This window comes from Tympanuchus pallidicinctus, unplaced genomic scaffold (genome assembly GCF_026119805.1).
Source record: "Tympanuchus pallidicinctus isolate F22 unplaced genomic scaffold, pur_lepc_1.0 scaffold6, whole genome shotgun sequence".
Taxonomy (NCBI): domain Eukaryota; kingdom Metazoa; phylum Chordata; class Aves; order Galliformes; family Phasianidae; genus Tympanuchus; species Tympanuchus pallidicinctus.
Genome location: NW_026294780.1, coordinates 15,505,225 through 15,532,950, shown reverse-complemented (window position 1 = coordinate 15,532,950; position 27,726 = coordinate 15,505,225). Strand labels below are relative to the sequence as shown.

Below are 27,726 nucleotides of genomic sequence, written 5' to 3'. Positions count from 1 at the left end.
AGTACCCCAGTTCTGTGAATCTCCAACAACTTTATTTAAAAACAGAGAGAAACGTAAACTTCTATTCTGTGACAGCTTATCAAAGATCACACCCACCATGTAGACATTTTCACAGAAGCAACTTATCTTCCTGTTGTGCTGAGTCTTATTGACTGCTCTCTACTGCTGCCCAGCTCTGCTGCCCTTTCCTCTTCTGAGTTTATTTCCAGCTATCTGTAAAAGGTTCCTAGACAAATCACAACCTTCCTCCTTCTGCCTCCTCTACAGCCCACTCCAACACCCTCCCTAAATCTCTTCCCCAAAGAGCTAGCTGGCAAGAAAAGCATCTTCAGGTTCATCAGCTGCACATTCCTGGAGAAAAAAGCTGGAGAGAAGGGTGGGGCAGGCATGGAGATTGCTGGGGAGAAAAAGCAAAAACAAAAAGCAGTGAAAGCAGGGGAGGAATGTGCTGCACAAACTAGGGATGTTTCATGCCTGGTAACATAGGAGGTCAGCAGGCTTTTTAAGAGAACCTTCAGGTGAATTAAACATCCCACCTCATACCTACTCTATACCTTGTCTTGGAGAAAAAGAAGGCAGTGGCTGGAGCTCTTTGATACAATTTTCACAAGCTGTGAGATGCAATAAAATCTGTCACTGAAAACCAGCCAGAAATACAAGTAGCCAATTTGAGGGCTCGTGTTGTTTCAGCAGAAGAAAGTACAGCACAGCCTGAATCACAGCTAATTATTGTCAGGAAACACTGGGTGGTAAGAAAGAGCTGTGTTTTTTGAGAATAAGCTATCAGGAGGGAGAATGCATTTTACTTTTTTTTTTTTTCTTTCTTCCAAACATGGATTTGAGGTCAGTAAAGGCCAATAAGCTCGCCTCCCAGTAGAGATAAAATTCCACTCATACAACTGATTAGCTACATGATCGTCCTCATCATACTAAAATTATTCCCAACAAGAAAACCCCACAAAACCTTCCCACAACTCCCCATCCGTATTTCTCAGTGCTGCTGATGAACAGAAGAGCTGTTCCATCTACTGAATTTTCTAAGTGTTATGTTTTAGCTATTTACTGGCACAGTTATACTGCAAATGAACTCCTCATTGACTGATATGTTCTAGTAAAATTTTGACCTTAGCAAAACATGCCCAGTCACTTTGGCCAATTGGCAATGGTTGATTAGATTCCGGTTATTCACTTTGTTTTGACTGGCTTTGAGCAGGCAGTCCTAAATAGGCTCTTCTTGCATGCTGGAATCGCAGGGAGCTGAGGAGGTATCATACCACAGGCATATCCAATATCACATTTCCACACAGCACTCTGTACTCACAGGCTGCCACATATTCACTAATGTCTCCTTACTCTGATTTACTACCCTGCTATCAAAAAAGATACACTGTTGTGAAAGCATTCCTTCCAAACTTTGATAAGGAAAATGATATTAAGACCCAAAGAGGTATACACAGATTTCCACAACTTTTGGTGAATGTCACATTCTTCTCGTGCTCCTCATGTTTTACCAACAGACTACAATTTCTTGCACATTTCTAGAAATACTCAGGGTCTACTTGTCTGGTGTGAGCCTCTGATGTGGGACACAAGAAACCTTCTCAGGACAAAAGAATTATTATATTGACTGACAGTATTCACAATACTTGTTACAGGCACAGCCTTACAGTCTATGCAGTAACTCTCCACGTCCTATGACTTAGTTCTTACAAACTGCAGTTTCTATAAATGGAGTTACATCAAATATTTAACTGTAATGTTCAGATATTTGTTGAAAATGTAGTGTAAATGTGAAGGGATGTCATGGCAACAACATAAAATATGGAAATGACAACTGTCTTCTCTAGTGAACTTCCTCAACTCTGAATTTCTGAAAACTATAGAAATGCGTATATACTGCATAAGATGTATCCACTAATCCCTTTTCAGTATTTGACAAGCTCTGGGCCAGATGGTTTATGCTCAGTTGTGAACATTTCATTTTGAGAGAGAAAAATTACAAAGAAAGATCAGGGATATAAGAAACCTTAACTGCAAGCAACAGATGAGTGAATCTAGCCTGCAGCAGCAATGACTAAGTGCAGACATATCAGCAGAGAGATACCAGTGGAGCTCTTACGATGTGCTGACAAGTTTCCTAGAGAATACCATATAATCTCCATCATTGGAGATCTTCAGGAGAAACTAGGACACCTTTTTGTTGATAACTGTAGCAGAGGCAGCATACCTTACAGTTCACTAGAAATAAATGGCAAAAAAACAACCAAACAACCCAAAACAACAACAACAAAAAACACAAAAATCCCCTGCTAACTAGTCATGCAATCTACAGAGTCTCAACAAAATCAGTGTCTCCTTCTGACGGGCACTCTATATGCACACTAAATAACAGTTTATATTATTTATATTTAACAGTTTATATTATTTATATTGTATTGTTTGTACACAGTCTTCCACTGTAAACAAACAAGAAAGCTAAAGGTAGGAGAGAACTGTTGATATTTACTTTACTGAGGTTGAGAGCATCAAATATAGCGATATCAACCAAGAGATAAGAACTCAGTTTCTAAAATATTTGGTACTAAGTTATGGCACCAAGTCCTCTAAGAAGCTTCCCAGTTAACAATTCTTAAGTAAGTGTGATAATGAAAAATCAGAATGCAATTAGCAGAACTAGTGACTCAACATTTTCAGAAACGATTTACTTAGGTAATTAAAGAGAACCGAACTCCTCAAAGATTCACTTTACATAACTTTCCTTCCAACAGACCAGAAGTCTACAGCTAAGCCAAGAAGGGAAGTAACATTTCTTCCAAGGCCACAAGCAGCACATCCCACCTAGAGGCTGCAGCCTCATTTCTGCCGATGCTGAATGGCTGCAGGCACATCCCAGGTGCTCACGTAGTAATTACTGAACTACCAGAAGTGCATATAGCTGGGTCAAAATCAGTGCTGATTCCCTGCAAGAGGGCAGGATGACCTGCTGCATCATGAGCTAGCTGCCAGTCGATCTCACAAGCAGACACAACTTAGTATCTTTTATTTGAGCAGAAAATGCTTTTTGCTTTAATCTTTCTTTCTTTTCTTTCTTTTCTTTCTTTTCTGATACTCCCACGTTACTCAGGCTTTTTGCTGACAAACATGGCAAAGGAATCGGAATGGAAGATAAACTACCTACATGGCATCTGACTGCAACTGGTCCCTAAAGGGAAAGACATGGTGCATGGATGGATCAGAGTGTTTTTCTTACTCCCCTTAAAAGAACCTTCACTATTTTCTCTCCTGTCCAAATGGAAACTCCAAATACTCAGCCATAAACTCCTCAAATTTCATTTCAAGATCCTGAGTGGAGACAGTTTTAGGGTAGAAGACAACCAAGAACTCAAATCATAAGTAACATAGACTTATTTGTTTTAATGTTTTTTTCAGTGTAACATCTTGTTCAGCAACACTACATTGTGTACCCTAAAATCCGAAGAAAATCTGCCCTATTTTTGACCTCAGAAACTATAAGTGAATGTAGACATAACACAGATAACAGCAGATGACTGAGTATTTTTACATATATTACAGTGTTTTATATGAAATTATAGCAATATTCTTCTTCACGGAATTTATTTGTCCCCTAAACCTCTTGACAACTTTATGCTTAGCAAAAATGGCTGCATGTGCGGCACTTTAATGTAGTGACACAATCTGTAAGTACAATAGCCTAAGCTTAAATAATGCTTCATTACAAAGTTTCAGGCACACAACTAAGGAGTTAAGTAGTCTCCATGTTTGTTTTTCCTGGATCCTGTTCTGAGACTATCTTCCATAGCTGGAAAAGGTCAACATCCTACCATTAATACAACATTATTCCCACAAGTTTCTACAACAAAAAAGTTTTCATAAACAAAAGCCATTTTTTAATGTGGTGCACCAAGAGCCGTGTTTACTTGCACTGTTATTTTGCCAGTACCTTATGGCTTAGAAAAGATAAGGCTATTAATGGAATTTAAAATACATATTTTTTGATCTTACTCCACACTGGGAATGAAAGAAAATATTACTAAACTGTCCTCCCAACTTCCTCTCTTGAGGGGTCAGACAACTTGGCAATCTATCACTTCTGAAAAAATGAAGTATACACATATATATTTGAAGGAGCCATGACATGTAGAAAATATATACTATAATTTAAAGTTTTCTGAACTTTGCTCTGAAAATAAATAATGTGACATGAAGAAAATGATTGTATTTTATAGTTATTACAGCAAAGTTCTACAAAACTTCTCATAATTAAAATGCTTGGAGGAATTCAACTTTGAGTTTTAAGTCACTTCCAAATGCACTGGATGGCAAATATAGATCAAATGGGAAATGTGTATACGTTTATACTCCTTCTATTACTCTCTTTTGTATAACGTTTCAACAGAGTGATCATTTACTGAACTATTCATACGACATCTGGCTAAAAATGTAAAAGGACAAAATACGGAAAGAAGTGAGTTTTTTTCATCATCTATAGTTTTCAACTGCAGCACCTGTTTGGATTGCTCACTTGTTGACAATTTGTTGACTCACATCCATTTTCTCCAGAGAACAAATGTGCAAAACTAGGATGTACGATCCAAAACGTGGATCCTGCTATTTCTTTCCTTTAATCTTTCAGAACTTATGTGGAAAGAATGTATTGAACGGCACTATCTGAACAAGAAGGTGTGGTGCATGGAATTTAGTGTGTGATAATCTCAAACTCTGAAAAACATAAATTGTTGTTATCTGTCAGTCTCATTTATTCTGTCTCTTCTCCATAACACATCTTCCAGAAAATAATCAATGAGCTGATACGTGCAGCCAGTTGGCATTTTTAAATGAGAAAGGCTCACTCTATAACCTTCTGACATAAGTATGTCCTGGTAACTGGGTTTGTCTCCTAGGGAACTTCTTTCCATGAAGGACTCTCTTCTCTCTCAACTTCTTCACTGGGAAAAGGATTTTATGTCAGGGAAGTAACTTTTGACATTTGTTTCATTCTTGGGCAAGCTGGAAGAGCTTTGTAAAGTTACATACACATAGCAAAACTTTTTACTTTTGGTGGTTGAAACGTGGGATGATCCCACTGCTGTGGAGTGTGTCCAGACCCTCACAACTCTAAAGCAGGTCCAAGCTTTGTGAAGATGGAACATCTTCCATGGCTGGGTTTGTTGTACAGATCACCAGTTGTTCAAGTGGCATGTCATCAGCCTCACAGTGGCCTGGGTATGTGCTCACTCTAAAAGTGAAGAGATTTGGGAGAATTTCTGTTCTTCCAAATCAGCATTCAGGCAGCATAGAACTTTCACCCAAACAAGAAACTTTGTTCACAGGCTCAGTCACTTTGAATATTAGCAAGCAATGACCCTGCACTCTAGAGATTAGGGTTAAAACTAAGAACAAAAAAGTGCAATGGGGCTACCCCTAGCTAACTTATCTAGTTGAAATATCTCAGAATCACAGAATGGCTTAGGTTGGAAGGGACCTTAAAGATAATCTGGTTCTAATCCCCTGCTGTGGGCAGGGCTGCCCCCTACCAGCTCAAGCTGCCCAGGGTCCCATCCAAGCTGCCTTCAGGAGTGGGGAATCCACAACTTCTCCAGGCAACCTGTTTATATTATATGTTATAAATATATAATTATAAGTATAGAAATACTATAAATGATACCCCAACCCAAAGGAGAGGGACAAACCACAGAAACCCTCAGAAACAGATCTGGTAATACAGCAGTAAAAGTAATGAAGTCCTGCAGTGATTGCAGGAAGACACATAGTAGCACATTAACAGAAAGCAAATGTGCAGCATGTTACTGGGGAGAAATAGCCACCAGACACAAAGCAGTAAAAATACTGTTTGCACTGTTAGCAACAGAGGAGATTGCATCATTTCAGAGACACATGTGACTGTAGCTTTTAGAGAGTCCAGAGGAGCATGAATGTCAGTCTAAAAGCTGGCAAGAGCCAATAGAGCATTACATGCACCATGGTGTCATGGCATATGCACTGGCCACAGGCTAGACCAGTCTGAGTTTTGGGGTCATAAACAAAGCAGGAGATTGTTTCACAGCCCCTATAAGAATTTATTCTTAGCATATTCATCTGTCCAAGTATTCATAAGTCAGATAGGAAGTAAATGAAATTCATCATTTGTCAGCTGGCGGATGCTTTCGTATCCTGGACTGTACGCAGTTTGCGCAATACTTCCACTCCCAAGGAAAAATATTTGTTACTAGACAAAATGCATTTTTCAATCATTGTTTCTTAATATCACTTGTTTATTGAGGTTTTCTTTGCTTTTTCTCTGCATACCTTATGACAGTCTAGTCATTACTGGATTGTTCACAAGATTGCTTTCTTGACGACATATCACTATGTATACTGTTACAATTTCTTTTTCTAACTGCCATCCTTTACTCCATTGAGGCCATTCTAGCTACCTCAAAGAAGCTTCCAACAGTTCTACAATTGCACTGAGATCTTTGTAGCCTTGGAAGGAAGCACTTCTAAGAAGGAAGTCCTGTTTCTATTTTGTTTTGGAGATGGTAGATGACTGTGTCAATTCCCCCTGAAATGTAAGCAAAGAGAAATATTTCCTATTTCTATTACAAGTAACTGAAAGGTTCTCACAGAAGGGTAACCTAGAAGCTTAAGCACTTCCCTTCTGGACCCTCTGGAATGCCCTAGTTGCTGCAATAGGTTTGATTTGGAAAACTTTTGTCTTCTTTTGGTCAAAAACAGTAAAATCCGTCTTTGATATTTCTGCTTTCTTACAAAACATGCTTTGCATCTTCCATGAACACTTAGAGGCTTTCATAGCTCTTAAAAAGTCCAACCTTACCTCTTGCCAAATTTCAGTTTTGAAAACTAATTAGTCCAGCAGCCACAATAACAAATTATGACACCAGAAATGCTTCTCTTGCATTATTTCAGAGTGTGTATTGTGAAAAATATCATGATCTATTCAGAAAATGCATGGCTCAGGTAGGATACCTCTTGTATGTGCCTACAGCTAAGAGGATTGATTTGCAACACATGCTGAGAGGGTATCATGTACTTACCTGAGTAGCTGGTCAATTCACAGATGCTAAAGGACCTGAGGACTGACTTTGTCTCCAAATAAGCAAATTCAGAGGAAATTCTTCCTTGAACTAAATGGCTATTTAAGCTCTAGGCTTAAGTTTAAGTTAAATTTTAATCCATTAAGAAAAGTTTATAATACTTAAGAAAACATAAGATGACCAGTTTTCTTTCTGAATACTGCTGTAGCTGTTTGTATAACCAAACTGCAAGAACAGATGAACAATTATAATCTAATCCCAAGTGTTGAATTTCATTACTGGAATGCTTTTAACTGAAATGAAAATGAGACTGTGCCTCATCAGACACAGTCAGCAGATATGCAGCCACTAAATGCATAGTCTTCAGAATTTAGATCAGAATATCAGAAAGATTTTAGAGTATGTCAAAGATTGCTTGGAGCAAAGGATTCACGAGTGCCTGCAAGAGTATTCCTGTCAGAGAAGTACATATATTCCTGCAAAAGTGAAAAGCAATCATGTTGATTTAGTATACAGACACAGGGACACATTCAGCTTTACAATCACGCCTTACTGAGCAACGCTTTATTCGGCTAGTTTGTGTTCTGATTTACACCACACAAAACATCTTTGAAGTCGGTGAGTTTATACAATGTATAAATCAACATAGGGACTACGAATAGAGAGAGAAGGAAAATCCTTACAGGGAAAACGCAGAACAAGGTGTCTGCAAGGGGGAGAGCAACCAGCAACCAGCACCACCACAGCTGTGTAAATGCACCGGGTTGCAGAGGCTGCAGACAGATCTATGTGTATATCCATACCAGAGCACTGAGGATTTTTTCGTTGTACTGAAATGTTCTTCCTAATGCTTACTTACTAAGAATGGCATTTAAGTTTCAATTAGGACACAGTGAAATTATTCAGAAGCTATACATGTTGACTGCATGTAGAAGCAATAGAAGAAACACTGCCTAGCTGGAACTGATGCTAAGAATGGCATTTAAGTTTCAATTAGGACACAGTGAAATTATTCAGAAGCTATACATGTTGACTGCATGTAGAAGCAATAGAAGAAACAATGCCTAGCTGGAACTGATGCCTTAATAAAACTACTATTGTGATGACAACACATGCCCTTCATGGTCATACATGTGCACAGCTCCTGCCACGGCAGAGCACTGTGCTTTCCAGTGAGGACGGCTCCCACCAAGGATGAAGACGGAGGGAAGGGAGTGCCTCCAGCCCCTCTGTGGGAGGACCACAGCCCCTGCTGCATGTTTCTTGTTCTGCACACTGCACATCACAGTGGTGGTATGTGGACTGACTGAAGTATGTTATCCTCCTGGGGCAGTGTTGGGCTCCCATCATGTTCTCACTCACAGGGCTATTCAGCTCGGGCAGCAAATGTGAGCCTGAGCTTCAGCACACTTGGCTGAGGTTACCACTGCAAACCAGGCCCCAGTATTTGCAGAGGTACCTTGCTTCTTTAAAAATATTGCTCCAACACATACCGTTCTCCTCCTCAAGAGAGGCTCAAGCCCTTGTGCCAAATAGAAAGTATGCTGCTACATGCCTGCCAGGACTAAAGATGTAGCTCTGTGGCCAGCAGCACCCAGATAAGGTGCTGAGGCAGAGCCCCGTTCCCCTTGGCCATGAACACTAGATTGGGAACCACGACCAATCTTATCCTCCCCTTGTTACCCAGAGAAAAGCCTGACCCAGCCCCAACTGAGGTGCTGAGGGAATAGAGGGGAGGAAGCAGTGGCCCCAGGACACCTGCTCCTCCCTCACACTGCACACCTCCATACAGAACCACCACAGGCCTATAGATGTTTGCTCACCTCTGCATTTTTTGCCTGTGAGAACAGGGACAGCTCATTTTGTTGGCAGAATTTTCTACGGTGGTCAACCATTTACTGCTAAGAGCAACTGTGTTTTATGATGACATTTTTCAGGGCCTTTTAGGGTTCACCATGTGGTTTTCTTAGACATGTTTGCTCAGTTCAGGCTGCTCTGCTGTCTTCCCATGGACCTTAATGTTTTTCTCCCATCCCTTCTGAAGACAAAAGACTATCTCCACTTAAGAAAGCTTTCTCACTTCTTTCTGCTGAGCTCAGTCTTTCTCTGAATCAACTGCTCTAATTTTAACGTCGTTATTTAACTGGATAAGCTGGCTTCTTTCACTTCATATTTACATTTCATAGCACATCTGCACTGTCTGAGAGTTCACTGCATGAATTTTTCAAACCACACCATAGGATCTTGGCAGTTGCACATGACTTCAGAGATTTTATACACATATATCTGAAGCTCTGAGGAAGCAATTAAACCATATGGACCTCTCCCATACAGTAGGAAGCACAACACAAGACTTCTTGCTTGATTTATTGTAACCTTATGTCACTTAAGAAAACCAACTCTGCAACTGTTTGAAAGAAGTAAGCCAGCTGAGAGAGAGGGAAGGCTTGCTCAGAGAGCTCTGGCTCAGCAGACCCCAAGTGGCTGCATTCGGCTGTGGCCACATAATGTGTCATAGACTAGGCTGGAAGGACCAAGTGTGAGCTAGCAGAATTAAAACCCTGTCATTGGGTTTTGTGACAAAAAGAAAAACAAGTGGATTTGTCTTCAGCCACTGCTTAATTTTGAAGGGAACCCGCACTGCTTGGCTGCTTACCTGTCTTTCTCTTCCCCATGCAAAGTCCACAGCAAATATAAAGTGAACATGGGGACATGACTAAATGGGCATAGTGGTGATGAGCTGAATGTTGGACTAGATCATCTTAGTGGTCTTTTCCAACCTTACTGATTCTATGATTCTATGAAATAAAAGCTGTGGAAAATAGTGCAAGGCAATGTTACACCATACAGCTGTGTCACATACTTGGATAAGTATGCTCTGTCCAGTGGAAGGAGTTTGTCTCACAGAGGTGAGAGACACTGTAGTAGCAATGCAATGCGTAACTGAAGTGGTTACTATGGAGGATGTGTTCTAAGCATAAGCCAGCCTGGCAGGCTCATGCCCTCACTAAATATCAGAATTACGAAGATATACGGGTCCAACACCCACAACATGGTGCGGCACCATTGGGCCTTTTGCTGCTGGAGCTCTCATCTACTTGAAGGAAACTATCACAGTGCTCTATGCTGTGCTACCACTCTTATTAATGCAAGAGTGCTAACAATGCTCTTGGCAGAGAGCACAGAGATAAATGCAAGTAGTTCCTGCCCCAAAGAGCTTACATCCTCCCAAAGGCAAACATAGCCTGCAGCGAGGATCACACAATTGCAGAACCAGAGGGGTTAGAAAGGACCTCTGGAAATCATTGAGTCCAAGACTCTGCTAAAGCAGGTTCCCTAGAGCAGGTCACACAAGAAAATGTCCAGGTGGGTCTTGAATATCTCCAGAGAAGGAGACTCCCCAGCATCTCTGGGCAGCCTGCTCCATTGCTCACAGCAAAGTTCTTCCTCATGTTTGTATGGAATTTCCTGTGTTCAAGTTTTTGCCCATTGCACTCTGTGTTCTGGAGGGAAGTGTTCATCTCACAGAACTGACTTCATTCCTCTTCTGGGCTATGAAGAATAAAAGTGCCTTATGGGAAGCTTTTAAGATGAAAAGGGTGGTGAAACACACGAAATGATGTTATGAATGATTTAGAAAAAGGTATGGACAGCTCTGGGAGCAGATGACAGAAAGGCCATAAAATAATAGAGAAGTAGATGATCTAGAAACTGAGAAACAGCCTAAAGCAAGAGATAGTTTAGATGGGAAAAAAAAGAATATTTATGTAAAATGAGAATAATAAGGATGTATCAAAATCTATATTTTTCTGCACAGAAAAACTCTCTATTTGCCACTGTACTCTGGATGGAGTGAAGCAAAGTACCTAATTTTAAGGCATTTTAATGCTCATCATCCTTTTCCAGATCAATGTAACAGAAGCACTTACATTTACTTCAACAGCTTTGTTCGGTATGTGATGACACTTGAAAAGCCTTACATACAAACTGAGGTAAATAAGGAACATTTCTTCTCTGAAGTTCGTTAAAGAAATGCTGAGAATGAGCTCTGTCAGCCTAGACAGAGACTGTACATGATGACAGTCTGTCTATTCCCACATTCCTGATCTGTCCAGGTCAGACTCAAAGGATTCCATTAATAGTTTGGTACTTACCGAATAAGACAAAAGGAAAATAGGTCAATGGTACTTGCTCCCTTGTGACAAAAATGCAGAAAATAGAAACTAGCACTATCTGAGAAACTTGTAAAGCCTTGGATACATGTCATGAGAAACGATTCACACTCTCTAGAGTACAATTTAAGTGCTGCAGAATGGCCTGGATTATCCTCCTTGGATGACTGTGTGGACTACCCTGTTACAGAGCAAGGCTATCATCCACAGCCTTTATCTTTCAACTGCTCCTCTAAGTAGAAGTGGCAAAATTTGTCCAAAGTATTTTTGTGCATTTGTTGCACCAGAAATCAAAACCCAACAGTCTAACTAAGTGGACAGCATATTTGTCCTGAAACAATCCAGACAGTGCATTTCACTTCCATAATGAAGTGTGATTCCTATGTGAAAAATAAACAAAAATATCAATGATACATGGGAATGTACTGTGCTGTGCAGATCCTATTGACCACGATGAACAAAAAGAATGTAGATGACAGTCACGGAATTGCTTGAACTTCCTTTCTAGGTAGGTAAAGGTAAAATATACTTCCAGTATTTCCTGGGAAGTCAAGAAGGAAGAAGAACAACAACAACAACAACAAAAAATGCTGTTTAGTTTTGATTTAAATGTATTATTTTTAAATTATTGTGAACAGCAACCAAAGGGTTTTTATTACAGTTTCAGCTATTGCCACATTAGTTTTCCACAGTACATCTTCAATCAGACAGCTAACATTTAATAGTTTCCTTTCCATTATTTAATTACTGAAGATATCTATCTACAGTTAAATTTGAAGTTTTGTTTTATCTTCTGGACAATATTTCTAGATTATTTAGTGTGCTTTGTCTTGCTTTGGTTCTCCACCTCTCATTCAAGTCTGCAATATGTACATGGACAAATTCACTCTTAGAAATGCTGCCCTCAAACTAAATTCCTAAAATATCAGTGAAATATCTTATCAAACCACTGTAAGATTTGTTTTCTTATTTGACTGTAACAAGCCCACAAATCAAGGAAATATATAGCTAATGCAAAAGGCATCAGGTTGTGTAATTTCAAATACAAGAGCTCAACCTGACAAATAGGGTTAATTCAATCCATTTACTTTAGTCACAATTTTGTTTGAACTGCAACCTTGGAATTCATTATGATTGATGATATTAATTCTTGAGCTTTGTCCAACGCTGCTGATTTGTTCTCTTGTCACAACAGCTGAACTTGCAAAGGTTTTCAAGACAAGTTTGTAGAAGTATCTGCACTAATGTAGGTCAGCAGGCTTTGGAGAAGCATATTATCTGTACTCTAGTACTTTGCTGGAGAAAATGCAATGAATATGGGGAAGCAGATGAAGTTGCACATGGAAGTAAAAAAACTGGATACTAACTTTTCAGTGAAATACCATTCTTCTCTTGTACTATTGATTTGAGAAGGTTTTAGGAGAATTCTGTTTTCAGAATTGTGTTTGCTGAAGCAAAAGACATTTCATATCTGGCTGAAGCAGAATGCTCCACAAAATAAAAGAGTAAAATGGAGAAAAAATAATCTTTTGATGATGTGCACATATTTTGTTTTACTTAGGAGACTTTAGATTTATTTAACTTCTAAACAGTCTTTAAAATATTCTGGACATTTACAAATGTAAATGTGATTTAACTGTTTTTCTATATGTATGCGAATGCTCTGCTTTTTCTTATATGTTTAGCTTTTTTTGTTTGTTTGTTTGAAACTGCTTTTTAAGAAACCATCCACTGAGTCTTCTCAAATGGCAGATTTTTGTAGAATACATATGTGGAGAAAGGATTCATTGCTTCTTGCTCATGGGAAAGTTATCTAACCTCCATCCACCAGTTCACAAGGACCTCTGATGTTGATGCAACATGTACAAACAGAGTTAAAAAAGAAGAGGAAACATGCATATTTCCCTCGAAAAAATGTCAGGACAAATGTAGGAAAGAATAGTGATTAGCAACAAACATGAGTATCTAGCTACAATATTTGATTGATAGCCACTGTAGCCTAGGTTAAGCAATTTTCACTAAATAAAACATTAGGTCATAAAGCATTAAGTTTCAGACCGACTCAAATCATGCTATATCAAGCAAACCTGTATCCTGCCTGCCTGCCTCTGGTATCTAACTCAAGATTATGAGCCTATTCACTGCTAGCAGTTCCTGCAATTAAGCCTTAAACTCAAAGTTTAGATGCCTATGGAACAATGTCAAGTATTTAAGGACTTATGTATGCCGTTAAGACCTTATAAGGCAGTGTTTGGCAAGTACAAACATAAACAAAAGCATGCATTTGAAATTGTACCCTCAAATGTGTATGCAAAAGGGAACTGTACTTTTGCAACTGAGAGCAAAATTTAGGTTCACAGTATTAAACATCTTTTTAAGATTACACTCTTTTTTCCTTCCTTTTCCAGGCGCTGATATGCTGCTCTCCACTAATATATTGAATAGCCTGAAAAAAAATTAAATTGCGAAACAGCATACCAGACTTGATTAAAGATGTTGGAATAATTAAAGATATCTTCCTGTCAATGCATAATGCTTATTAGCACTACTAGTATTTTGCATTTAAATCTGCCACCACTGCAAATACCTTCTTTCTGAGGCAGTGCCTCTTTCTGAGAGCTGTCAGAGACAGAAAGCTCATGGCCTATGATGCGATATGAAATCTTGAAGTATCCTTTGTTTTTGTGATACCTCATATCCATTCAGGCACAGAACCTGACAATACTTTCAATGATGTATGACTGAGCTCACTCCCGACACTTTGCATGAAACAAACACTGAGCAGCAAGCAGGACACTTCAAATAATCAGGGAAAGTAAGAAGAAAAAAAAAAAAAAAAAGAGAAAGACAAGCAAGGGCAGACCAGTGCAAGGCATGTAAGCACGGTGAATATTTGTATGCACTGCATGATTAGTAGGGTTTCCCTTAATGGTGGGTACATGTTTGGGTAATTGATTGTTAAGTGGCTTCCTGAGGATGTCTGGTAAGGTGGTTCCTTCATCCAAAGGCAGTGGAACTTGCATGGGTTCAGAAGTCTGCATCAGGCTGTGTACTGAGGCTTAGGTCAGCTTGTCTTCTCCCCACAACTCCTAGGCACATCTCATCAAGGCCAGATCTTCTATGTTGCTACTTAGCTTGATATGAGTAGAGCAGAGAAAGAACAGAGTAATACCATCCAAAGGAGAAGTTATAGTAATATAAGATTTCAAGAGCTAACATTTTTTAAGGTCAGGATGAAGGCAAAAGTTGTACAACAGAGCAGAGACCACTCAATCTGTTGCACAGAAAGGACAAGGTGTGTTGTGTAGAAGTAGCAGAAAATATGAGATGTCCAGAATGGTATTTGTGGTGGTAAAAATGGAAGAACTGGTGGTCATGTTGTCCTATGGATTAATGCATGGCTATTCTGTGGAGGACTGATGTGCGGGTAAACTAAAACAAAAGCAAGCAGCACAAGAGGAATAAGCTGGTCTTCAGACAGAATGGAACAAGGCTGCTTTACTGAGAGTTAGAAAGGTCATGGAGAAATATTTAAACTAGAAACAAGGGAAAGATTGGCACGGTCCAGTCTGGATTCAAGGAACTTGAGAGTGAAACACAGCTGATGCTCAGTACATTCTTGAAAAGCAAGGGAGGGAAATAAGTACCATGAATATAATAAATAGGGAAGGTAAATAACACTATTTACAATGCCATCTGACTGGCAGCTGGAACAGAGAGTGGGCAAAATCTGTAAGTGCTTTCACCTGGTACTTAAAGGGGCTTATAGAAAAAGATGGAGAATTACTTTTTACTTGAGCAGATAGTGATAGGACAAGGGTGAAACGTTCTAAAACAAAATAAAGGAGATTTAGATTAGATGTTAGGGCAAAATTCATTATTCAGAGGGCAGTGAGGAACAGGTTGTTTGGAGAAGCTGTGAATCCCCATCCCTGGAGGTGTTCAAGGCCACATCGGATAGGGCCCTGGGCAGCCTCATCTAGACCAAAAGGAACCCTGACTATCACAGGGGATTAGAATTGGATGGTCTTTAAGGTCCCTTCCAACCCAAGTGTTTTGTAATTCTATGATTATAGATGCAATTCTATGTAGCAATGCTAGAAATCTAAAAATTAGGAGTAGGAAATTATGACAATTCTGTTGCAAGAGGCACCTCAGGCTGGTGGAAGGTGGATAATCAGTGGCATACTGAGTTGCTAGGCTGTCAGCTTTACTGGAATGATTGGAGACAAGGTACATGCAGAGCAGTGGCACAGAATGTGAAGGCTAATATGAAGTGTAACAGAAAAAATAACAACAGAGGACAAAGGAGGGAATTCCTGTAGGGGGAAATAACAGAAAACCAGCGCTGTGTTTACATTTGGGACTCCCTGTTAAAGACAACGATCGTGAAGTATTCCAAGAAATTAGAGAAGTTGAAAAACTAGGTCAGTAATGCTGGCTATTTCAGTTACCCACGTACAGTCAGACACAACACCTCATTGAGATGAGACAAAGAGATAAAATATTTGGACACAGCGACACTTGAGTCCTGGAAGCCGCAAGAAACAACGCCTCTCTGGATTTAGTCTTGAGTGCACAGGACCTGGTTCAAGAGGTACTAGTGGGAGAATGCTCTCTAATAGCTTTGCAACACAACTTTAACTTAATAACGTATCAAATGGAGTAAGCCAAGCAAATGCATCACACAGATATTCAATTTCAAGAAGGGGAAATACATAAAAATCAGACAAATAGTAAAAGCCTTATAAAAGCAATCCAACAGGCAGGAAGCCTAGAGCAACCTGGAGGCTTTTCAAAAACATTGTATTAAAAATTCTGGTAAACTGTTTCGCATATCAAAAAGAAAATAAAACAGTTCAATAAAACCCCTGCGTAGCTCATAAAATTGCTACAGAGGCTATTGCAGGGAAAAAGGTTAACATTTTAAAAATTGCTTAAATGAACAAGAAAGCTCATAAAAAAACACATCAAGAGTAACTGGCAATTAGAATGTCTGAAAAAGTATGCCAACAGTTTGCAGAAGATCCTCAAGCTGATAGTAAAAAGCAAAGCAAGAAGCCATCAATGGGAGTAACAATACCACACAATGTCAAAGGCTTAAAAGCATGTGGGGACAGCAAGACCACAGCAGAAGAACTGAGGAAAATCTTTGTGAAGGTCTTCACTGCCAAAGGTGTTTGAGATTGCTCCAAATCCAAGCTGTTCTTTGAGCCAGATTAATTTCAGGTAAATATACAGGAAGCAGAAGATAAAATAGACAAGGCAGACCTTAGCAAGTGAGCAGGAGTGGTGACATTCACATGAGACTTCTGAAGAAACTCAGTGGAGTTTCAGTATGGCTTTGAAAAAATTCTTCACCAACACATTCTAAAATAAATGCCTCTGGGTTTGGGAGAGAGGTGCTTTTATGGACCATAGGCTAAAAGATAAGAAGAAAGGAATAGTGCTTGGCAGTCACATGTCAAAATGGAGATGCAACAGGATCTGAGCTGTGAAACATACAAGTCTGTAGATGATACTAGCTGATATCATATTGTTAAATGCCATGCTGGTGATGGGGAGATCCAGAAGGATCTCACCAAACTGGGAGGAGAGGGGGGGCAGTCAAACTTCAGTACTGGCAAGTGTCAGGAGTGTATGGAGAAGAAAACAGAATGTCAATTTACTGCTGAAGAAGACTTTGGTGCATTCATACCCATAATCCCACAAATTCTCACAGACCAGAAAGAAAAGAGTAATGAGAAACGAGGGGCTGGAGTGCTGCCTTCTAAGGAGAGGCTCAGAAGGCTGGAAATCTTGCTTTTTGGACAACAGAAAGTGCAGAGGGGAAATTATTGAGATTTACATAATTCTGGAAGCAGGAAGCAAAGTAAATGTAGAACTGCTCTTTTCCCAAGCTTACAGTACTAGAAATAGGGTGTACTTGATGAAACCAGAAGTAAATAGATGTTGGGCAGTAATGTCATTTTATTTGATTAGTGAACTCCTTGGTGCCACAGGAAGTTGTAAGGACACAGATCAGCTACAGGAAGGATTGAATAAATTCAGGGAGAAACATAAGTACTGAAGAAATATAGAAATATGTCATATCTCTAGCAGTATGATTTTGGTTACAAGGGAATGGACTGCAGAAAGTTTTCAGATCTCTGCACTCCCCCTAAATAGAACATTCTACCATCAGTGTTTTAGACAGAGTAATGGGCTAGATGTACTAGAGGTAGATGATGGGAAGAAATTTATCATGTTCTTATTAAAAAAGGGTAAAATATCAGATATATCAAATTACACTAACCATGAGTTGAGCTACTGCCATTATATCACCTGAGAACCTGGTTTATTGTGAAGTTCAAAAATTACATTAACAGTTAATAAAATTATTTTACTGGTTTTAACTAACCAGTTTCCCTAAGGATATAAGAATGGAAGTGACTTTAGAATATTTAAGTGTTGCATTTTGTTGACTTCATTTAACTACAGAAGAAAACATCTGCTTGATGTAGTCCATGTGTTAAGACTTAAGCTTGTATGGAAAATGCTTGTAAGTTAAGATCAGACACTGGATTTCACAACTGTATAGCACTCAAAAGCAGACAGGAATGATTATACGTGAACAAATAAGAACGTAACCTTGGCCACTGCATTAGTGAAAGCAATGCAACAAATATCTGTAAAGGAGCTTTAGTGAATTAAATTTCATTTACTGAATTAGTCCTGATTAAAAAGAAATGTTTTGGCATTCCCATAAAATGGCCTTTATGGGAACACGAAGCTGTCCTTTCATTTCAGTTACCATTACTGCAGTCCCTTGTAAAAACAACAGCGCAAGCAGTGCTCGACACTTGCTTCACATAGAAAGTACAAAGCTGGATTTCAATAGAGTGCCTTTTTTCTACAGAAAGATCAAGAAGATTGCTATTCATTTCCACTTTCTACAAAGCCCTCTAGGTTGATTATGAAGTGAGGTTGATTATGAACTTCAGCAAGTCGAACAGTTGGCCATTGTACTGAAAGGAGTTACCGTTTCCTACATAAGTGCATTCATGTTTTAACAGACTTGAAAGGTGTGTATATATGCACCAATAGATGCAATCTCTGCCCATTATACACTCTGCAAAGAACTTTAACTCTCAAAATTCTAAAAGCTGCAATAGAAAGGGAAGGAGGAAAAGGAAAGAAAACAGAAGTTTATCCATTTTTTTCCCCCTTCCTTCAGCTGAAAGCTTCTGCTTCATTTAAAGTAGAATTCCAATACAGCGTCAGTGCTTCCCTCTTCTCCTTCCTGTCTTATCCAGGCACCTTTTCTTCACACATTAGTTACTGAGAAGATGAGGCTGCTCTCCTCCCTTGTCAATCTGCGCCCTCCACCTGAGGCTTGAATACACAATTGCTTGTTGCATGGGTCTGCACCCTCGTGCAGGAAGTTGGATTCTCATTGTATCTCTGCTGAGAGATTTCCCAGCTGCAAGAATGGCTGGATGACTGCGCAGCTGGCCTTAAGGTATGATCAGACCTTTAAAGACTGGATATTTGTATCCAGCTAACAGTAAATACACACCTAGGTTTGAATTAGGTTCCTGCTGTGAACAGGAGCAAAGACTCGGGTGTCATTAGACAGTAGAAAAAAAACAACCTATGGAAGAAGTTCCCTTTCTTCTTTTTGCTCTGGAGGCATCAACTCAAAAGCAAGGCAGAAGGTGGCAACTTCAAGGGAATCGTGTGGCCCTGGAAAGACGCCTTTAGAAAAATCTTCTCTAAGCTGTGAATTGCAGAAGTCATCATCACTTGTGATGTCCTGTGATTCTCTGAAGGTCTGAATCAGATCTATCTTCCTCATGGAAATGAGGCAGAAAGTGCCGTTCCAAGCTCCCAGTTCAAACAAGAGGTGGAAGCTTGCACATTAGCTGCTTCATTTGCCTTGCTGCAGAGTTTCCTCACCACTATGGCAAGTGGGTCAAGCTTCTGACACTTCATTTTCACATCCCCAATGGATTTCACTCTGCTCCATCTGTGCCCAGAGAAAGCTTCATGGCCAAGCTCAGCCATGAACAGGACAAAAAGCTGGAAATAGGAAAAATCACAACCTAGGAATACCATAATTCTTTTTTTTTGGCAGGCCTGTTGGGTGCATTGAATTGTGCTAGGTGGCCTTTAGTCCCTAGAAACTGCCTTCCTGACACATGATTCAACTTCTCTGTGCCTTCACGTAAGAGTTATTAGTTTCACACCAAAAGCTGTGCAGATAGAACCACAGGGCTTCCAGCCATCATGCATCTGGAGACCTGGCACACATCACCTGAGTCTGGCTGAATCCTCACACATCTGGACAGACAGTGCCTCTGTACCTCTAGCACAGAGCCCCCAGAACATAGCACTGAGCACATTTCACTATTTTAACACAGTGTAATTGAATTAAGACAATAAGGAAAAGCATCTTTGTCTAAATGCCATACCTTAAGATTGTAACTGAAACAAAGGCAGAAAATGAAGCAGAACCATACATGAATAAAAAGATAGAGCTTTTCTCAGACCTTTTCCACCGTCATATTTTGCATTACTATTTACCACTCCAGTGAATTTACTTCATTCAACAGTTTCTGATATGCATTCAGCAGCAGGAAGCTGAAGAAAGTGCTTTTGTTTGCCTGGTTTTGAGAGATGTGCTATGAGAAGAATGTGCACTTACACTGTATGGCAGGGCAGTGGTATTGCCATTGGCTGCTGGCTCTTTCAGCACTGCTTCTACCTGAATTCCAGACGCCCTGCAAGTGACAGCTGTGTGGTACCTGACACAGAGTCACCAAACAAGCAGGCTCCAGCAAGCTGCTTCAGGCATTCTTACAAGTACAAACATGCAATATGTCTATTGTGCATGTAATGAGTCACCTCAAAAAGAAAATGTGCGTCGTGCCAGATTATACAGAGGTTCTGTGAAAATAAATATTCCCATTGAGAACTGAGCATGAGACCAGAAGCTATGCCAAATTTGACTAGTCTCTAAAGGCCGCTCTTATTTCTTAAACCAGATGTTTCACCAAGGTTGTGACATCTGAGGAGAGAAGCAGGCACAAAATACACGCACACTATGCTGACTCAGAATGAGGTATATGGTTGCAGAGAATTTAAATACAATTTTTGAAGTCTTTAAATCACTTTCCCCTGTAATCCTTCACAATTTCCACCACTAACCACAAAATGTAATCAATGAAAAATGTAATCAATGTTTTATAACATCCTCTTTTTCCCTTTTTCAGTGCCTATTTAATCAGTGTGTTTAGTTAATGGGATTACTTGCTTCCCTGACATAAGTGAAAGAGTGAGAGTGGAGAGTGAATACACAGAGTATGCCCTTGTCTCCTAATCTAGATATGAAGCAACTAAACTTCTGTGGCACCTGGGTGATTCTCTGCTTTGATAGCTTCACATTTCCAGCTTTTCTAACTCATGCAATTGCTTTTGTTTAGCTACCTCTCTTCTCCTGCAGATGTAGCAACTTGAAATTAAGGGTTATTTACAGACAAAAGGAAGGAGAAAAATACGTTAGTCACAGAAGTCACAATTTTCATGAACATCAGTGGAGAGCTAGTAGGTCCATGCTTTACCTTAGAACAACTCAAAAAAAATCCCACTGAAGAGAAGCATAGAATATCATACTTAAAGCCATTTCACCCAGCAACAGTAGGCTTTCAGTGCCCTTGCAGGGGAGTGGCAGGAGGCATCTGCTAAGCTTCATGTGCTGAATGATCAGGGAAGGGCAATAACAGCTGGAGAGAGCCCCTGCAGAAGCTGTGCCTCAGGGGAAGGATTTATTTGACCTCAGTGTCGTCAGTTTGTCATTAGGTTATTGCAATGGGAAGCTGATCAAGAACAGACTGTGGTCAGGAAAAGGGAGTATAACAATTGCAATGCTCGTGACAGGGTAAGCCTGGGATCATCTGACTTCCACAGAGACATCAGGACTTCTGCAGTAAACAAAAGTGTTCCTTGCCTTCCACCTACACAGTGACTTTGCTACCAATCTCTTCTTCCACTCAGACGTGGAGTCAAGCTTGAGGAATGTGATGGGAATGGGAACTGACAGCCCACTGAATGGAAGAAAATAAGAGAGATAGCAGAAAGCATATGATCTGCCACATCTCTTGCCTGGCCTATTCTTAGGGATGGGTGGATGGAAAAGGCTGAGTCACTGTCTCAGCTACAAAAGACCATGCTGAACAAAAGGAGCCTGCCAGCCAGGACTTTCAGCCACAAAGAACTGCCCAACTGCTCAGAGCTTTATGAGCAGGTGGCTTGTTGCCTCCACCGCATCTCCCATTCTCTGCCTCTCATCTTTATTCCCTAAAAGAAATGAGTACCAGAAACAACCCAATGCCAGAAAGTCCCAGGCAGTTTCCTTCCAGTAGGAATTTCAAGTCCCGCAGACCTGCTTCCCATCTGATTTAATGGAAACCACCTGTATGAGGTATCTTTTCATCAGATACAATTTCATTAGTAAGACTTCAAGAAAGTTATTGGGTGATTTTGTTAACAATCATTTAGCATTGTGAGGTCCCTTGACCCTTAGCTTTAAAAGAATAATCTGCTATACTTCATAACAAAGTATTTTTTTCAAATCTACTTCCTTTCAAGGAAGTAAGATGCAACAACAGTACCTTTTTCCTGAAAAAAAAAAAAAAAAAAACAACAAAAAACCCCCACACAAATTGAATATTCCCAGTACTCTAATGCAAGTCTACCTAAAGCAAATGGCACTGAGCTGATGGCATGAAGATCTTTCTGTGGGAAAATATATTACTTACACGGGCTCCTTTTTCAGGGAAACACTGACATCCTCCACTGCAGTCTCTTCCTCCACATGGTCCTGTGTAACTCTTTCCACCCTGCAAGCCAGAACAGACAAAAGACAAAAATTAATTGGCATCAATTACAATACCTGGCACAGTATAATAAATGTTAATTAGTAGATTCATTGCAAAGACTGGGATTAGATGACTATGATCTATGGATCTATGACTTCCTGGTGAGCCCTCTTAAAAGCTGCATTCAGAGCAGCAGTCAGAGGATTTCCAGTTCTTGGAAATATAATATCACTCTATTCATTTCCTTCCACATTTTCAAAATGCTGCAGCTCCATGCTGAGCAATATCTCACCTATCTCTTTGACACATGCAAAACATACCATGTCACAGAAGAACAGCTGCTTGAATTCTTCAGGGACATGGATTAAGTCCTAGGTCACAATGCAGCACATCCTTCTATGCGTGATCTAAATCACTGCTATATTTTACAATATTTATGGGTGGACATAAAAGAAGACTTGGATATCATGCTCAAAATCATAAGCCAAGCTTCTGCCCTCTCCGTTTCAATGACTCTCTATTCTAGAGACACCAAAAACTTGCTAGTAGCCAACCACAGTGGCCTAGAATTCAGAACTAACCCATGAGTTAGCTGCAGGTATATCTGTCCTGCTTGCATAGAGCCATCTTGGCCTGGGCTGCAATTGTGCTGATCACAAGATTTTCTCTACTCCATGCAAACCCCTGGGAAGACTCCACAGGACTGCCCAGCTCAGATTCCACCTAGCACACTTAGGGCAGCAGCCACAGTTACTCTTGTTCAGAAATGTTAACAGCAGAGATGCTGTGCATGCTGTGGTGTAACTTTTAAAACTGTAACTTAATGATTAGGAATACTGCAAAGACCTGTGGCCCACTGCAGGTCTTAAACCCCTGAAAGTGCCCTAGCAGCTTCTTAAATAGCTGAGAAAGGAAAAAAATGATTCCCCGTCACTAACGATGAGTTAGAAGAAATAGGACCAAAGTCTGACAGTACAGGAAAGATGTCCTGGAGCCCAAGTCCCTCATTCAGAGCTGCTGCTGATTTTCATGTGCACTGCTGCTGGTAAAAAGAAGCCTTCAAAACAAGGCAGGTGCTCCAAGCTGCCATGCTGTGGCTCACAAAGGCAGTAATGCTGCCACTCCTGCTTCTAGCCCTGGGTCAAGGACCTGAAGCAGAGAGAGGGACCCACACTGCCATGCTTAGCATTCTTCATGCAGCTGTAATCAACCCATGCTCAGCACATGGGGCTGATTTCTCAGGTATTCACTTCTCCCTTTACACTATCAAGGTCCTGAAAACACAGCTCCAGGCTTTGGATTTCACTCTGCGAGCCAAATAAGTAACAGGTATGAAGCAGGTATCTGGCAGACATTGCTTAAGCCCTCCTTTGATGGTATTTATGCAACAGGCTCTTAAAATTACAGCAACAGCAATGCAGAGTTTCCCAGACAAGTCATTATGCTTGTCATGAGAGGATTCCTGTCTGTACTTTAACTCATTTTGCATATTAAAATACTTTTGTTTCAGTTTTGTATTTACTTTTAATGAAACAAGTAGGTATTCCATGCTGCAGAAACAAGCCCACAGAACTGAAACCATGCCCTGAGCTATTTAGAGGTTAGGTGTTGGATTCAGGAAATTATTTCACAGAGGTAACAGTGCCCTACGTCATGTTCTGAACTTTACTTTCTGTTTAGACTATTGTTTGGAGGAAATAATAAGCCCAGACCATTTTATAAACTCCAACAACTTGTTCAGGTTGGTCCATTTTGACTAAATGACTGGATGGTCACAAGCTTATTATGTCTTTATTTCTTCCTTTTTGCAGATGAAATGTACATCTCTCCCTCAGAACCCTTAATTTCAGAGTTTGTCCTCCCTGCCTTTTCACAAATGAAGACTAGTTCTATTTGTTTCTATGCATGCCATGTGGATGTAATGCCTGTGTGAACCTACACCACTGCAGGGCACACGTCTGCATGGAAACCAGTGTAATAAGCAGTGCAGCCACTCATCAGAATTAATCCCAAACTTTTATAGAAACGTTTTGGAGATGTAAATAACAACATATTGCAGCCTAACAAACTGCAGTAACAAACGGACAGGTGCAGTAATTAAATCATGAGAGACTTCAGTGATGCCTGCTGAGAAAATAGCAAGGAGAACAATAAGATTTTTTGTTTGCTTGTTTAATTAACAGGGTGTCTCTAAATTTGGTAAACTGTTGCTAAGGAGAAAACTATGGCAAGATAGTTGTCTGCTTGTAAAAAAAAAGAACCTGGAGGCTGCTAATATTATTTTGACTGGAAGAAGTTCAAGGCCTATTGTCTGTGTATCCATCATGCAACCTTTAAATTTGCATGTTTTAAAAATACCAGCAGCTAATGTGGGGACACAATTGTTTTCTTCCACAATCTTAGGAAGTTTTTTTCTTTTCTTCTCGTTTTCAGTCCTTTATTGCACATATATTCTTAAGACGATGAAACATCAGGAAGATTTCTTCAAAGATAGGGAACATAAATGGAAAACATTTGAGATCAGTGTTAATGTTGCTACTTTGTATTATACCTGGGTGCTCCATATTGCACCCAGTTTCCACTTCTTCACTTTTTGATGGTTAGTGGGAGGTCTCTGGGACCTTTCAGTCACACGTAACATTTTCTGCTTTATTATCTATGAATGTATACAATTTCTCAAAAGCACATCACGGCACATTCATTTAGTCTGACATTATTGGGAAGTTACAGTATCAAGTTTTAGAGTTTCAGACTTTTAAAGTTTAAAAATAGATCTTTCAAAGATCCTTGTAAAACCTTGACAAAATGAACTCTACAAATGAGCGCATAACTGAGACAAAGGGAAATAAAATGCAGCAAAGTTTACAATTTAGAGATGGGATGTGTAGCTATAAAGTACCATAAAAGTGTTTATTTCCCGAGGAAACATACATTTATAGGAGTTTTACACCAACAGTGATATTCAGACATGCTTGTTTTGATCTGAGGAAGGTGCCACAACAGTGTGTCTGGGCAATGGGGCAAACTTTTGGATACAAGGCTGCATGTCTCATCTACACAATTGAAATCTGCAGAGGTAAAATTGCCCAGATTACAGTGACAGAAATAGCAACTTGGAATTCAATCCTAACAAAATTAGGATTGATGAGAAAAAATTAACTAACAATGGTTTGTTTGTAAGAAATACTTATAGTAGTGTAACTGTGTATGAATATTAATATTAACAATAAGCAATAGAATTGTAGCTCTGTGTTTCTTGCAGTGATGTAACTGTGAATTAATACAACTGATAACAGTACTGTGTTAATTAGCCAAGAAAGTATTATTAGGTGCATTCTTTAATTAGCAAACATCATGACATCTCCACCACTTACATCTAAAGTCTGCTGTCTACATGGAGTCCCAGCCCTCTGCAGGCTCTCATTTCACCCTGGTAGCACCCAAGCTCACTGACCATCTCCTACAGCAGTGCAGCCCTAGTTTTAGCTCTGGTCACAAATACATGTAGATGCAACTTGGCCATCTGGGTTCCAGCCCAATTGCTCTGGAGTCTGAAGATCAGGTAGAAAAACTTCCCAGTTCCTCTACTACAGATGCAGGGCTGGAGACAGATCCTGGAGACAGGTCAAGAGGCAGAGAGACACTTATGTGTGCAGCGTCCACAGCTAGCCCTCTCTATGCACATTCACCTTGCAGGTAGAGGAGTCCCATAACAGATGAGTACCTGCAATTCACTCTCTGCCCTCTTCTATAAGAAATATCCACAGGGGCCCATCAAGAGTGCACGTAGCTCACAGAACCCAATCTACTACAAAATGTGGTTGCAGCTCAGTTATGCTTTTAAAATGCAGCTGGAGAAGACTGCACTGAAGAAGAGTGAGTAAGGCAGCTTTACTCTGTCCCATTCGTTGCCCATAACAGTACAGCAGTCACAAGAGACTCCAAGGAAATGTGAGCTCTCTGACTAAGAAAATAAAATACGTGCCTACTCTGGGAAATCTCTAACTGGCAGAACATGAAGTAGGTTGGAATGGAGAAGCTGAAATGATGGAGAAGGGGGAATGAAGAAAGAAATGAACAGAAAGGGAGAATTTTCCAACCACACTTTTAACATCTTTGGGTCACTCTGTGCTGGAATGAATATATGATTAATGATTCAAGGAATGTGAACACCATTTATACTTAAGAACAAGCAAGGGAAAACATATACCATCTATATTTGTACAGCTTATATATTAGCCCTGTGGAACCACTGTCTTTTTTTATACATATGAAACAGAATACATAAAACACATATGCTCCAACACATTTTTTTTTTTGTCCTCTTGCTTTCACATAACTTTTTTTTTTGTCCCAAAACATTATTACTTGTGTTAATATATCTTCAGCCAATAAAAGACAATTTCTTCTCAAAGAATCCATACAGTTTTGCTTTTGACAGTTTCTTTCAGCCAAACTCTTAAGAAGCCTAGAAAAATACACCTAGCTCTCTTTAAACTTTTCCACACACTAATGATGTGTTACTTGTGTGTGTCCACTGAAGTACCTTCACTTCAATGGTTGGTATTCCAACAAAGAACAAAGGCAATTTGAGGACAGACCTCAAAGTAAAGTTCTATGAGTACAGAAAGACCAGGAAATATAAGCCATTTCCTCACATGTTGCTAAAAAACACCCCACGGAAATTATAATAAAAATATTGCAACTTAGAATCAAAGGGTTCTACACACCCATATTTTCTTCAATACAGGTTGCAATTGTGAATTAACTTCTAGCTTGACACAGCCCAGTTTGGTGCTTTTCATCAATCACAGCAGCGCTTCTGAACAGGCTATGTTATACCAAGGAAATTTTGGAAGGTCTGGGAACTTGCAAGAGGTGCTGATACATCGCATGCTCCTGCCATGTCACAACAAGCAGCAGACTCAGATGCTCCATGTGAGCCAAAAAGTAGATTTTAGCCAAAAAGTCCAGTCAGGATTGCAAACCTGCTTCTGAGACAGAGCGCTGCCGCTGCCAGGGAAACTAGCCTACACTTTTCCTTTGAACTTCTATTTCCACATCTGACCTTCAGTTGTCAACACTCACATTAGTTTCAAATTTGGTCCATTACAGCCCTGATTTAGAAGCATTAATATTCTGCTGCCTTTGAAAGAAAGGAGAAAAAAATAAATTAAGAATATGGTTGGATAACCCTGTTGCTGAGGAAGCAGGCAGATACGAACTTGGTTTCAAATGTAACTGCACAGTTGCATTTGCTCCAAACAAGCCTTTTACTCCTTAAAAAGATGAAGACATTTGTTTCCTGGATATCAAATCCATAAACAATCTTTCAAAACAAGTATGGAGAACTATTAGTGGGGCAGTCTGAATTAGTCAGCATCAAACTTGGTCTGGAAAATGTTCTGTCCTAGGAGAAATGCATGCCAAAGGAAGAATCAGCCATCTGAAACTAACTGTTTGCAGTGCAATAGCTGCAAGTGCATTGGACAGTATGACCACTGTCATACTGAAGACCTTAACTGTCAAGGGAATGGCAGAAAGACATTGGCACATCGGAAGATTGGCACATTGGAAGATTGGCACATTGGCACATTTCCACAGAGGAGGGAAAAGACG

The 27,726-nt window shown here is 39.9% G+C and overlaps 1 protein-coding gene across 2 annotated transcripts in view; it reads right to left on the bottom strand.

Annotated features, from left to right (window-relative positions):
• Nucleotides 1-27,726, bottom strand: part of COL4A2 (collagen type IV alpha 2 chain) — a 140,177-nt gene that overhangs the window by 78,929 nt on the left and 33,522 nt on the right. For both annotated transcript variants that reach the window (XM_052705816.1, XM_052705815.1), the window contains one exon: nt 22,048-22,128. In XM_052705816.1, coding sequence (XP_052561776.1) covers nt 22,048-22,128 — 81 coding nt within the window. The remainder of the gene's footprint in view (nt 1-22,047; nt 22,129-27,726) is intronic.